We start from the raw sequence: 14,684 nt of genomic DNA, 5'->3' as shown, positions 1-14,684 counted from the left end.
CTGATAAGAAAAAGCTAAAGGAGTTCATCGCCACCAAACCAGTATTATATGAAATGCTGAAAGGTATCCTTTAAGAAGAGGAAGAAGAATAAAAAGGTACAGATACAAATTATGAACAACAAATACACATCTATCAACAAGTGAATCTAAAAATCAAGTGAATACATAATCTAATGAACAGAATAAACTGGTGAATATAATAGAATCAGGGGCATAGAAAGGGAGTGGACTGACTATTCTCGGGGTGAGGGGGGTGTGGGAAGAGACTGAAAAAAAACTGTACACCTATGGATGAGAACAGTGGGTGGCGGGGGTAAGGGCAGAGGGTGGGTGGGAACCGGGTGGAGGGGAGCTATGGGGGGGAAAAAAGAGGAACAATAAAGATTTGATTAAAAAAATAAACATAATAAAAAATAAATAAAATAAAACTGCTTTATGTTAAATTTCCAGAAATTAATGATTTTATCAAGGTGATGTTAAGAAAACATCCTAAAGGATTTAAAGGTCAAAGATTATGGTATTTGCTATTTATTTTCAAACTAGAGACCCGGTGCACGGATTCATGCACCGGTGGGGTCCCTTGGCCTGGCCTACGGGAATTGGGCCAAAACCAGCTCTCCAAAATCCCCCACGCGGCCCCAGATTGCAAGAAGGCACAGGCCAGGACGAGGGACCCCACCGGTGCATGATCGGGACCAGGAAGGGACCTCGGAAGGGTTCCAGGGCATGTCCGGCCCGTCTCTCCCAGTTCTGATCGGCTGGACCCCAGCAGCAAGCTAACCTACCAGTCGGAGCGTCTGCCCCCTGGTAGTCAGTGCGCATCATAGCAACTGTTGAATGAATGGTTGGACACTTAGCATATTAGATTTTTATTATATAGGATGGTTATACACACACATACACACACAAATTAACAAAAATGTGTGAGAGAGAACAACTGTGGTAAAATGTTAACAACTGACAAATCTGAATAAAGGGTATATAGGAATGTTCATCGTTCTTTCCTGCAAGTGTGAAATTTTTGTAAGTAAAAAGAAAAAAGAAATGAAAGTACTTAATAGAAAAGGCTATTCCACTTTTACATTAAAAAGCATCAGATGGGGAAAAACAGTACTTTGATGGAAGATGATAAATACATTTGAATAAAGCAATTCAAAACAATTCTAAAATTACTGTATCTTCATTTTAAAATAATTACAGAGATTCATCCATATGGTATCCAGGGGTAAATCATTCTCCCCAAAAACACCACAAACAGGGGACAGCTACTGAATAAAAACCTTCTAAGAAGCTAGCTAACACAATGGAATAGGAAAGTCTCAAACTGGCAACTTCCAAATTATTCAAGACAGCAGTGCTCCTAGATCTGCAGAGCCAACTGTAAAAGACCGAAAATCTAACAGGTAAAAAACAGCAGAAAAAACACCAGGTACACAGAACCTGCTCAAATTTCTAAACCTATATAATTTTTTAATGTTTTCACTGATTTTTTTTTAGAGAGGGAGAGAAACATCAATGAGAAGAACATTGATCGGCTGCCTCCTGCACACTCCCTAATGGGGATTGAGACTGCAACCCAGGAATGTACCCTGACAGGGAATAGAACCAGTGACCTCTCAGTGCATGGGTCAATGCTTAACCAACTGAGCCACACCGGCCAGGACTAGACCTATATCATCTGACTCAGAAATCTATATATATATATATATAAGGCTAATATGCTAAGTGTCTGACCATCCGACCGGTTGCTATGACGCACACTGACCACCAGGGGGCAGATGCTCAACGCAGGAGTTGCAGAGCTGCAGTGACTTGGCAATGCTGGTTCTCAGGTGATGCACCCCGAAACCAGAGAGGGGGGAGCCCAATTCCTCGCAGGGCCAGGCAATTCCACCTTTGGCCGTGGGTTATGTTGTTGCTGTTGCTGGGGCACTGTCCGCCCCAAATCTGGTTTACTGCACACTTGTGCTTGCATTCCACACCCTGTACAACAGCAACTTTGCAGAGTGCCCTCGCACTCCGGGACCCCTCAGCTGATGTAGGAGAGCCAGTTTCGCCCTGATCCCTACCTGCCAGAGGGACCCCACTCACTCCGCAGACGCCTTTCAAGCCACAGCACCACCCCATACAGCTGGCCGGGGAGGTACCACAGGAGGTTGGCTCCAGGGTATGTCAGGTCCGTCTTGCCCAGTCCCACCCCGCTGGCCACCTTCTAATTAATTTCCTTTCAATGTGCACGAATCCATGCACTGGGTCACTAGTTTAACATAAAATTCAGAACTTACCCTAATTCTTAACATAATTTTATCACTTTTTTCTTTTTGGTCATTAAAAAATTACTCTTGCTCTGGCTAGGAGGCTCAGCTGGTTGGAGCATTGTCCTGTACACATACCTAGGTTGCAGGTTCAATTCCTGGTTGGGGCACATAGGGGAGGTGACTCACATCAGTGTTTCTTTCTTTCTTTCTCTCTCTCTCTCTTTCTCTTTCTCTCTCTCTCTCTCTCTCCAGTTGATGTTTCTCTCTCACATAGATGCCTCTATCTGTCTATCTCTCCCCCTCCTTTCTCTTTTTCTCTGAAATCAATAAAAACATATCCTCAGGTGAGGATTAAAACGAGAGTATATAACCCTACCTGGTTTGGCTAAGTAGAGTGTCAGCTCTCGGACTAAAGGGTCTGGGTTTGATTCCAGTCAATGACATGTACCTTGACTGCAGACTCAATCCCCAGCCCCCGTGTGGGAGGCAACAACAGATGTGAGTCTCACATTGATGTCTCGCTCTCTGTCTCTCCCCATCCCTTCCACTCTCCCTAAAAATCAATGGAAAGAATATCCTCGGGTGAAGATTAACAAAACAACAACAAAAAAAGGTTTAATAAATAAAGAACATATACATACTCTAGCACTTCGAGCTAAAGTACAAATGTAAAAAGCTGATCTAAAAAGAGTAACTACTGCCCTAACCGGTTTGGCTCAATGGATAGAGCGTCAGCCTGCAGACTGAAAGGTCCCAGGTTCGATTCCGGTCAAGGGCATGTACCTTGGTTGTAGGCGCATCCCCAGTAGGAGGTGTGCAGGAGGCAGCTGATCGATGTTTCTCTCTCATCGATGTTTCTAACTCTCTATTCCTCTCCCTTCCTCTCTGTAAAAAATCAATAAAGTATATTTTTTTAAAAATAAATAAATAAAAAGAGTAACTACTATTTATAGGCTAAGTACTAGAATTATGTTATTTATAATGTTATTTATATACTATTTATAACCTGGTTGTGTGTGGAGGTATTATTTCACACTGAGGAAATTGAGGTTCAAAGGAATTAAATGCCCATGATCCCTCAGAGATTAAGTGGTAAAGAGGAACTCCAGTTACTCTACTTAAAAGAAAAAAAATTCTGCGTGTACCAGGTATGTTCCCACAGCGAGGCCTCCACTCCAGCTTTCCCTCTGCCCAGCAGGCTCTTCCACTCAAACCCACCTTTTCCGAAGACTTATCTTGACCTTCCTATTTAACACTACAGTCTGCCTTCCATCCCAACACTCCCAAGTCCCCCTCCCTGCATTAATTTTTTTAACTTTTTGTTTTGAGATAATTATAAATTCAAATGCAAATGCAAGAACTAATACATTGAGTTGTCATACATCCTTGACCCAGTTTCCCCCCAAATGTAAAATTTTGCATAACAGTAACATATCACCTACATTGCTTTTTTCACCTAATATTTAGCACTAGAAAGTGATTATAGTTGTTATTGTCTGACCACTAAAATATAAACTCCTTGCAAGCAAGAATCTTTATCAAAATTTTGTTAACTGTTATATCCCAAGCACATAGCCAACCTGTAGAAAGAACTCAAATATTTACAGAATGAATCACTTTATTGCACTGTCTTCTCTAACAAGAAATAGACCAGCTCTTTAAGAGACCATCTCAGTAAATAAGTGGATTCTGAAACATCAGAGAAACATTACACTCACCCATGGTGACATAAGGCAACTTATCAGTTGATCCATGAGGATAGATGCTGTAGAGGTGAGGTCCAGTAATGTCTACGCCTCCCAAAACTAGGGCTGCACCAATGTAACCTTGATACCTGGTGATCAGAGTATGCATAAAAAAAAATGAGTCTACACTGTATCACTGTAACTTAACCAAAAATATATGAGAAGACAGAAAACAAAAAGCATTTCTTACACTGCCACTATTTCATTAAGTGGTTACAGCTTCGATAAAAACAAAATAGGGAAGGGGATGAATTTTATGGAGATGTAACTGTGTGCCAGGCCCTGTACTAGGCATTGTCATAAGCCTTGCTTCTAAAATCAAATCCTACCCTAGCTGGTTTGGCTCAGCAGATAGAGCGTCAGCCTGCAGACTGGAGGGTCCCAGGTTCAATTCTGGTCAAGGGCACATGCCCAGATTGTGGGCTCGATCAATCCCCATGGTGGGGCGTGCAGGAGGCAGCCAATTAATGATTCTCTCTTATCATTGATGTTTCTAGCTCTTTCTTCCTCTTCCTTCCTCTCTGAAGTCAATTAAAAAAAATTTTTTTTAAATAATAATAAAGTCAAATCCTGTACTTTTTTCCTTATACAACTGACTCATTTTATGTAACTCAACAAAAATGTCAGAAGATATAAAAGACCATTATTATTCTGGTTTAAATTTTTATATGTTCCTCTCAAAACTTTTATAAAATTTAGCTTTTACAAAGTATGTTAAACTAAAAACAATAGAACACTGAAAAGAGAGAATTTAAAATTCCTAAAACATTCTAAAGAGATGAACAGAAACATCTGCTAGATTTAGCTAAATGTTTTAAATGACATTGCAAGGACTCTTGAAATAGTCTATTTACTGCAATTTTACAAGTTTCAAAATTGTTTTAAATGTAATGCACCATACAAACCACCAGAGGGAGCTTTGTATTTAAAATCAAATCAAAATCACAAATGTCTTCAGAAATCTTTTTTTTTTCTTTTTCCTTAAAATCCGGAAGACCGGTTTTTGGTTTTTTTACTGATTTGACCGAGTGGGTGAGGAATGGAGGGAGGGGAGAAAGGAGGGGAGGAAAGAGGGAAGGAGGGAAGGAGAGAGGGAGGGAGGGAGGGAGGGAGGCAAGGGCATCAATGTATGAGAGAAACATCAACCCAGGATCAAACCTGAAACCTAGGTATGTGCCCTGACCAGGAATTGAGCCAGTATCCTTTTGGTGCACGGTATGATGCTCCAACTTAATAAGCCCACCTGGCCAGGGCTCATCAGAAATTTTGACCACAAACGTGCTTTAACAAGTTCTTACACTATACTGGAAGAATTTATTTGATAGGCAATAAATCTCCAGGGTTAGGATGATGATTATGTACATAAATAAATAGAAATCACTGACATAAGGTCTCGTACAGCCAGAGCAGAAACTGGGTGGACATGACTAGACTTCCTGCCCATATGACTTCTAAGTCCTGTTCACTCACCAGTAAAATGGGAACTACACTACTATTGCTGCAGAGCTACATTAACCTCTTCTCCACTTACTGAGAGTCTAGGGGCCCCGCCAGATGAAAACCTGCAAAGGTACAGAAGGTAAGGGCCAGGCAGGAAACAGAGGTAAGTGAACCAGGCAGGGACTGACAGACCAGACACAGGATCCCGCTTCTCAAGGCAACATCTGACATTCAGTTCCAGAAGATCACTGCCATGTGTTACCCACACTTTTTGAATTTCTTTCAAAAGAAGCCAGAAATCCCGATTTTTCATTAAAATCTCTTGTGCTGCAGACTCAATCCCCAAAGGGGAGCCTGCAGGAGGCAGCCAATCAATGATGTTTCTCTCCTCATCAATGTTTCCATCTCTCTATCCCTCTCCTTCCTTCCTCTCTCCCTCCCTCCCTCCCTCCCTCCCTCACTCTCTCTTTCTCTAAAATCAATAAAAACACTTTTTAAAAAAAAAACGGTATCATGATGCACACATTCCACAAAGGAAAGAGGAGAGAATTTGTGAAAGGTAAGGCTGGTCCCAAAAGAAGCCAGTATTCCAAGCCAAGACTACATATCCAGGCTATTTCCTCTATAGAACACTGCCTCTCTTCACGGGAAGTAAACCAGAAAATGGACTTGAATTTAAAACTGTCGAGACCTATACGAGCATGAAGTGATGATGTGATTAAGGAAGAAAGAAAAACAAAACTACTAAGAGGAACCGTATGTGGGCGTCAGCAGGCAGTGAGGTCAGGACAGGCAAGTGACTGCACCTCTTTAAACCTCAGTTTGTTCACATATAAACTGGAGAAGCCCAGACCTCAGGATTAAAAGGATAAAATGAGACCAGGCATAAAGCACTTAGCGCAGGACGTGGCACAAAGAGGTAAATATCGGTTAAAATCAATGTCACATTTTTCATTTTATTGTTCATGCCCCTTGAAAGAGGGAGGAAAAAACAATCATTTGTGTTTGTGTAACAAGATGAACTCCTCAGAAGTTCTTTCCCGCTCTTTCTTCCTATGAACAAAAAGGATTTTTATCCAGTAATATCCCCATGCCCGAGGAAATGACTCAACTGGGTCACATGTCATTTCCTCATTAAAAAAAACACAGACAGACCCCAGCAAATCAAACACATTATCAAAAGCCTTAGAAGTTAAAATGACTGTTTAGCCCAACCAGCTTGGCTCAGTGGCTGAGCGCTGACCTATGACCCAGGAGGTCACGGTTCAATTCCCGATCAGGGCACGCACACGCACATGTGCCTGAGTTTCGGGCTCGATCCCCAATGTGGGGCATGCAGGAGGCAGCCAATCAATGACTGTCTCTCATCATGGATGTTTTTATCTCTCTCTCCCTCTCCCTTCCTCTCTGAAATAAAATTTAAAATAAAATAAAATGGCTTTTTATTAACAGCTGAGTTCTAAAATAAAATATGTATTTCTGAATGGTTTTTCTCTAGCTTCCAGGTTTCCCTTCCTGCAAACCTAAGGCATGAGAAAAAGACGCTGTAGAAATCCTCACCCTGGAACCTTACCTGAAAAGCATCTGCTTCAGCATCCGATTGGCTGTCACAACTCTGGGGAGGCGGCCAGTAGAGAGCGAGTGGAGCTCCAAGTTGGAAGAAATGAGCTGGGTTGTCATATCCGTGTCTGCAGCTGTCCCAGCACCACAACAACTAAAAAAAATAATGAAAAACAGCTGAAATCAGTTACCAGCGGGTTCAATTAGAAGTGGAGTTTCTTCAAAAACATCCACAAAGTTCAGGTACATAGAGAGATGTTTTAGAGTATATCTGTACTGTACTGCTCCATCTAACCAAACTTAAATAAACATTAAAATGGCAATATACACATACCTATATGCAAATATATTTCCACACCAACTGAAAATCACAATGAGGAATAGCTGAAATCAATTACCACAGGGCTCAATTCGAAGTTCAGGTATACAGATGTTTTTGAGTATATCTGCACTGTAACTGCTCTGTTTAACCAAACTTAAATAAACATAAAATTGGCAATGTGCATCTAACTATATGCAAGTATATTTCCTGTGAACCAATGAAACATTTGAAATCATTAGTTCCTTGGCTCCTAAAAGCGTATATATAATCCTAGAAATATATCCAGGTTGTACAAAAGAGCAAGGCATGTTAAAAGTCTTGCAATGTAACAATTACCAAGTATTTACTACCAGGTATCAGTCATCGCACTAAGTGCTGGGAATAAAGAAAATATGACAAAGTCCTAGCACTTGATTTCAAAACTGAGTGGAGAGGACACAAGTAAACAAAAATTATACCTTGTATAATACAATACAGTAGCACAGGTACAAAATGTTAAGGGAAATTGAAGGAAAGAGCAGTTAATTCTGATCTTTGAGAAGAGGTTTCATATGAGCTGAATTTGGAAGAATAAAATAAAAACACCATGTAAGCAGAGAAGAGGAGAGAGCATTTCTAAGCAAAGGGGCTGGTATAAGCAAAGGTGAAACAGCTTGGAGATGAGGGAAATAAAGACCTGAGGGAAACAGGGGCCATCCAGGTGTAAGTAGAGCAGTGGATGAAGGCAACTAAAATGGCTGAAAAGACAATAAACTGCAAGGCCTTAAACAGTTTCGATTTTATCCTGAAAAAGCACTGTCAACATGTAAAAAATCACTTGCAAAGTTTTTAATAAGGAACGTAATTTTAGATTTGTGTTTTACAAAATCCAATACGACAAGAGGAATAAACAACAGAGATGGAGAAGAAACCAGAGGCAAAGAAGCCACTTTAAGTGACAACTGCAATAGGCCAGCTGAGAAAGAAATCTGCACTAAGACCGTGGCAGAGGGAAGAAGAGGAGGGAACAGATTCAACGGACACCGAAGGCACACCAGGTACCAACGGAACTGAAGACTAAAGCACAGACAGCACTTAAGGAGGACCTGCTTAAGTGACAGGTGGGTAAAAATGCCATTTAAGGGAGACAGATAGAAAATACGGCTTGAACAACAGGTTTTAGGGAGAAACATAGTAAATTCCATTTTAGCCCTGAAATGTTTAAAAATATAAAAGCGATTAAGACGAATCAATACTTACTAAATGTTAGGAGATATGAAGTGAATCTTTGAACAGTTCTTGTCAGCAACAACCATCCCTTCAGTTGCCCTTGTATCTGCTCCAAGTACTATGCCATCCTGGTTTTTAAAAACATATACTTACAATCTTACATATATAAGCCACAGCTCTCTACTCTAGTTTGGGGAAAACAATGTTGGCCATCACCTGCTCCCCCAACCATCCACCCCCGCCCCCCCCAAAAAAAAACCTCCTACCAAAAATATTGTGCTATACTTACAGCATGCCAAGATTTGGCTTATTAATAAATGTTACTGGTTGAATCCTTAGCAGGTGGTAGGAATTATCATTCCTGTTTTCAAATGAGGCTCAGAGATTTAATGAATTCCCTTACAAAGCAAAGCTAACATGGGGAAAGTCTGGATTAAGATCCAGGAACCCATTAAAACATCCACCTGTCGATTTATTTTTAAAAGGTCTCACCCTTTCCCCTTAATGACAATAACCATTCTCCCTTTTGACCCTTTCAACAATTCAAGGCAGGAGTTATGTCCGACTGGTTGACGGGGCAAGTGTGGCTGTAAGAAGCAAAGTGAGCTGTCCCAAACTGCAAGCAGCAGAGACGCTCAATGGCTACACAGACGCCTGTCTGACCCCAAATCTGGCGTCCTCCCACTACATCCTCCTGCCTTCTACAGTAGTAACTTAAGCCGGGAAAGTAGATCGGCCTCCTAGCAAAAACTCTGCAAAGTGAGAAAAGAATATAGACTGTTGTCAGCACACAAAACCGAACCAGCATGGTCCCTCCTGAAGGACCGGTTCCTGGTGGGCTCTGCAGCACGTGCCCTTCCCGACGGAGCCCCGAGGGTCCCGGCTTACCCTGTAGACCACCCCCGCGATGGTCGTGCCTGTTTTCCGGGCCTTGGGAAGCTTGTACCCTTTCTTTGCGAAATCGGCTTCCAAGACGGCATTTCTAGGAGCAAAGGAGAGAAAAACACATTGGCCACATCGCGCCGCACTGGCAGAAAAGAGTGCCTACTCGGGAACTCGGGGGGGAAAGAACCTACTATTCACTATCACACCCATCTGTTCACTCAATCCTCCTTCCCAAAATAAGGACGAGTGTCCCGTTTTTTTTCAGCAAAGAGAGCCTCAGAGAGGGGCTAAGGAGACGGAGAAGGAGGGTATCCAAGCGCTAGGGAAAGTGGGAGAGCAGACCCGGCCTCAGGAGAAACCCACGCTCAGGCCCCGATTCCCCTGAGTCACACGGCCGCGGGCGGCGGGTCGCGCCGCTCGCCCTGCCTTTGGACTTCCCGGACCAGGCCGCGGCCCAGCGCCGACCCCCGGCCCCGCACTCCCAACCCCACCCTGAACCCGGCGCCGGCACGGTCTCACCTGCGGCAGTTATCAAACGAGAAACCTCCCACCGGTGGCTGACACACTGATACAGCCGCCATCTTTCCCAAGAGACTACTTCCGGGCCAGGGGCGGGAGCAAACAAAAAGAGCCGAGTACTTCCGGCGCTGCGGGCGGCCGGGCTGCCGGGGCGGGGCAAACTCCGCGCTGGAGCGATTGACCTTCGAGTTGCGAGATCCTAGAGGCGCCCGGAGGTGTTTGGAGTGTACCGCCCCAAGTGGCGTGGAGGAGACACTGACGCCCGGCGCGGGGAAAGGACGTGTCCCAAGGTGGGGAGCCCCAGAGACCAGGCCTATGCCAGCCAGACTGGAGATGTTAATTCGGCTCCTTGGGGCTTCGGAGACAGGCACACCCAGGTTCCAGACACAGCCGCACCATCTCCTTGCATTGTGCAAGCTCTCTCAATTCTGAATGTTTCCTCGGCTGTCAAATGGAGATAATAGCTACCTCAAAAGGCTGCTGTGAATTGAACAAGCTCACTAATCGTTAGAAAATGCAAATCAAAACCACAATTCGATACCACTGCACACCCACTGACTAGGATGTTGCAATAAAAAAGACAGGTAATGACAAGTGTTGGTGAGGATATGGAGAAATTAGATCCTCATACATGGCTGGTAAGATATAAAATGGTGCAGGTGCTCCAGAAAACAACTTGGCAGTGCCTCAAAAAGTTAAACATGGGCCCAGATTCCTCTCTTATGTATATAACCAAGAGAATTCAAAAGATGTTTACAAAAACCTGCACACAGATATTCATAGCAACATTATCCATAAAGTGCCAAATATAATGTAGATAGACAACCCAAATGTTCATCAACTGATGAATGGATAAGCAAGATATAGTACACATCCATACTGTAGAATATTATCCTATATAATAAAAGCCTAATATGCTAAGTGTCCGGTCATCTGGTCGCCCATTCAACCAATCAAAGCATAATATGCTAATGATATGCTAAGGCCACTCAACCACTCGCTAGGACATGCACTGACCACCATGCTCCAGCTAGTAGGTTAGCTTGCTGCTGGGGTCCAGCCAATTGAGACTGAACAAGATGGGCCGGACATGCCCTGGAGCCTTCCCGCGGTCCCTCCTGGCTGGCCAACCTCCTGCATCCCTCCCCAGCCCTGATCGTGCACCAATGGGGTCCCTCAGCCTGGTCTGAGCCCTCTTGCAATCTGGGACCGCTCAGGGGATGTCAGAGAGCCGGTTTCAGCCTGATCCTGCAGGCCAGGCAGAGGGACCCCACGGGTGCACGAATTCGTGCACTGGTTCAACCATAAAAAGGAATGAAGCTTTGATACATGCTGCACAACAGGGATGAACCTTGAAAGCATTGTGCTAAGTGAAAGAAGCCAGGCACAAAAAGCCACATATAGTATAGTTCTATTTCTATTAAATGTCCTTACTAAACAAATCCATACAGCCAGAAAGTAGAGTAGTGGTTGCTAGGAGATGGAGGTGGGGGCAGAGGGAGTGACTGTTAAATGGATACAAAGTCTCTTTTGGGGATGATGAAAATGTTCTAGAATTACATAGAGGTCATGGTTACACAACCTAGTGAATATACTAAAACACAATGAACAGCACATTTTTAAAAAGTGAATTTTTTATGTAAATTTCATTTCAAGTTTTAAAAGGCTGCTGTGAAGATTGAAAGTTATATATGGGAAGCATCCATCCGGGCACATAGCAGCTTCTAAATAGCCATTATTGTTAATACATTTATTTCATCCTGACAACAACCCTCAGAAGTAGCTATGTAACTCAACTCATTTTACTGATGGAAATTAAGGTCCATCAAAGGGAAGTAACTTGCTCAAATTTGCTTAGCAAGTAACTGACCGCCTCAACAACTGTGGGATGAATTAATTTATTCTCTCGGCAGATATTTGTGTCAGACGTGTTTCTAGGTATGAATGAATGAGTGGCATTTCAATCACCTAGAACTAGTATCTATCACAACTTTGTGTTCAATAGATATTTGTCAAAGGTTAAATTCCCTTTCATTACTTCTCTGGGTCTTTTGTGTGGAATTAGGAAAATAAAACCTCACCCACCTGCCTCCACAGAAATCTACTGATGAAAGGTTCGAGTATCTCCTATGTCATCAACTCTCTATGTTGGTAAATGTAAAAAGTGAATTCCGTAAGACCTAGACGGGGCAGTCGGGGAAAGAAGGAAGCCTAAGGACCAGCGGAGGGGGGCATGGGGTGGGGCTGGGTTCTGCAGAAACCTAGAGGCTCAGAAGGACAGAGTGCGAGCTCACGGGGTAAGAAGGCAGGAGGGACAGGCTCAGCAATGGCTTGGGGTATGGAATAAACAACACCCTGAGCACGGCTAGTTCTCAGGAACCGGTGATGAATCTGACACAGCTACAGGGAAGGGAAGCAGCACAGTCTGCAGCCCCCAGAGGGTGATGATGGGGACCCCTGCGTCCTGCCATAGACCTGGAGGGGCCAGGGAAGGATGTGGAAGTGATTTGTGACCTCGATTTGTCCCTGGGGCATTTCTCTTCTTAAGTGAGTCTCTTTGTGACGGTTCTCACACCCTGACTGAGCTGAGGAGGTGGCATGGCCTGCCTGTGGCCCAACAGAGGCAGCCAGAGCCCAGCAGAGGGGGACAGAGAGCCTCCAGGCAGCCAGGGCCTGGACCTTGAGAGGCAGAGCCCAAGGCCAAGCAAGCCCCAGTCAGCCTGGGGCAGGGCCTTGGTTCCTCCAGCACGGGGAGGGCAGCTCTCGGTTCCCAGATCTCAGGGACTCCTGCTTTAGCCTCTCTGTCCCACATGACTGCCGTCCCCTGGGACTGCGGTCCAGCCGGAATGTCCTCCCTAAGGCCTGGACACAGTCCCATTAATCCCTGGCAGTACCACCAAGCCCAACTGACCAGTAGAGCCACCACTTCTGCTCTGGATTTGGCTGAGTGACCTCAGGGGAGCCATCAGGCTCTCTGTGCCTTCATTCCTAATAATATAGTCACAACCGACATTGCCTGAGAAACCCCGTGTCCTGAGCTCTGTCCTAGCCACTGTATGTACAGGACCTTGTGATCATCATCCTAGGCACCTAGAATATGCCAGACACTGGGAAGACGGGTGATCAAGAGACAGACACAGTGCTTGCCCTCGGGGAGCTAGTAGTCCCTAAGGACCGTGCATCATTAGACCACTTTTCAGATGAGGAAACTGAGGCCCAGATAGGCAAAGTCCTTGATTCAAGATCACACAGCTGGTAAGTGGTAGAGTCAGGATTCAAACCACATCCCTCCAGCCCCCGACCAGACACGGCACCACTTCCCCGACCCCCTGATAATTCTGGCCCAACTGGAACCCGAGTCCCCGTGTTCCCTAGGGCTTCGGCAGAGCAAAAACGAGGTTTCCTCCTCAAGGAGTCTCGTCCTCATACGCTGGTCTCTTCATCTGTCTTCATCTCCATCTTCTCGTTTGTAAAATGAGAGAGGCTCATGGACACCGAAAGAGAGCATGCAGTGTAGACTGTAAAGCCGCTCATTCATTCGCTCATTCGCTCATTCATTCATCCAATCACCCAGTGTTTATTAATCCCCTCCCTGGTGCTGGGCTCTGTGCCAGACTTGGCAGGTGTTGGTCTGGGAACTATACCTCCAGGTCACTGTGCCAAGTGCCCTAAGGGACATGTACCAGAGCACAGCCAAGAAAGTACTCCTGAGTAGGCCTGAGGCAGCAGGGTGGGCGCCCAGAAGACAGGAGTTAGTACTGAGATCGGGAGACCAGAGGATATATCAGCCTACATTTTCCAAGGGCTTGGCAAACACCCTCCCCCCATCTGCAGGCTGCTAGGAACCCAGCGCGGGCTAGGTCCTGGGAGGCACATCCATCCTCTGTCAGGATACACACACATCCGGGCGTGCCCCCCACAAGAAGACTTGGCCATCTTCCCGTTGCAGGAAAAGCAGCCCATGATGCTCCTGGTTGCTAAGGCAACGGAGCCCTTGTTTTTCCTTCTTCATAAATAATCTATAAATAGACAAGGCAAACCTGGGCGCCTTCCTTTGCATGAATTAGAGCAGCTGCTCCAGGCTCCAGGGCCCAGGTGCCAAGCCTCGCTGCACAGGCCACAGCGACACCACGACACAGCTCCAGCGGGAGGGCACAAAGTGTGGGTTCCTGCCACCCGCTCCAGGCTCTCCTGGGGCACTTAGCAGATTCTGGGGCCCTGCTGAGACCCACAGCATCCCAGTCGCTGTAAGCAGGGCCCGGGATGGGTGTTTAACCACTTACGCCCAGGAGATGAGAAGAGCCAAGCGCTGGCCAACCCCAGCTGATGGGGACGGGAGTGGACATCCTCCCTCCTTCCTCTCCAGGGCCGGTGCAGCCACAAGGAAATCATGCGAACACCTCCCACTTCCGCAGCACTTTAGAGTTTACAAGTCCCTTCCTCAATGATCCCAATAATAATTACCTTTATGATGTTTGTGGTCTGGGATCCAATCAAGGATCACACATTAATATATTCGTCCCTAAAAACTTCAGCAAGAGTCTCCTAAAAACAAGAGCATTTGGCCTGGCTGTGATGGCTCAGTGGCTGAGCATCGACCTATGAAACGGGAGGTCACAGTTCAATTCCCTGTCGGAGGAGCACCAGGTTGCTGGCTCAATCCCCAGTGTGGGGCATGCAGGAGGCAGTAATCAATGATTCTCTCTCATCATTGATGTTTCTAACTCCCTCTCCCTTCCACTCTGA

The 14,684-nt window shown here is 45.1% G+C and overlaps 1 protein-coding gene across 2 annotated transcripts in view; it reads right to left on the bottom strand.

Annotated features, from left to right (window-relative positions):
* The window catches only part of PSMB7 (proteasome subunit beta 7), a 55,321-nt gene extending 45,277 nt beyond the window's left edge, over nt 1-10,044 (bottom strand). The window contains exons 1-5 of one of the 2 annotated variants that reach the window (XM_006768587.2): nt 9,939-10,044; nt 9,423-9,516; nt 8,565-8,662; nt 7,017-7,157; nt 3,977-4,092 (exon numbers count right to left, since the gene is read on the bottom strand). In XM_006768587.2, coding sequence (XP_006768650.1) covers nt 3,977-4,092; nt 7,017-7,157; nt 8,565-8,662; nt 9,423-9,516; nt 9,939-10,000 — 511 coding nt within the window. In that variant the 5' untranslated portion in view covers nt 10,001-10,044. The remainder of the gene's footprint in view (nt 1-3,976; nt 4,093-7,016; nt 7,158-8,564; nt 8,663-9,422; nt 9,517-9,938) is intronic. The other variant, XM_015567101.1, reaches the window with a different exon arrangement.
* Nucleotides 10,045-14,684: the final 4,640 nt, after the last annotated feature.

Source organism: Myotis davidii, unplaced genomic scaffold (genome assembly GCF_000327345.1).
Source record: "Myotis davidii unplaced genomic scaffold, ASM32734v1 scaffold142, whole genome shotgun sequence".
Lineage (NCBI taxonomy): Eukaryota > Metazoa > Chordata > Mammalia > Chiroptera > Vespertilionidae > Myotis > Myotis davidii.
The sequence above is the reverse complement of the archived record's forward strand: the minus strand, read 5'-3'. Positions and strand labels throughout refer to the sequence as shown.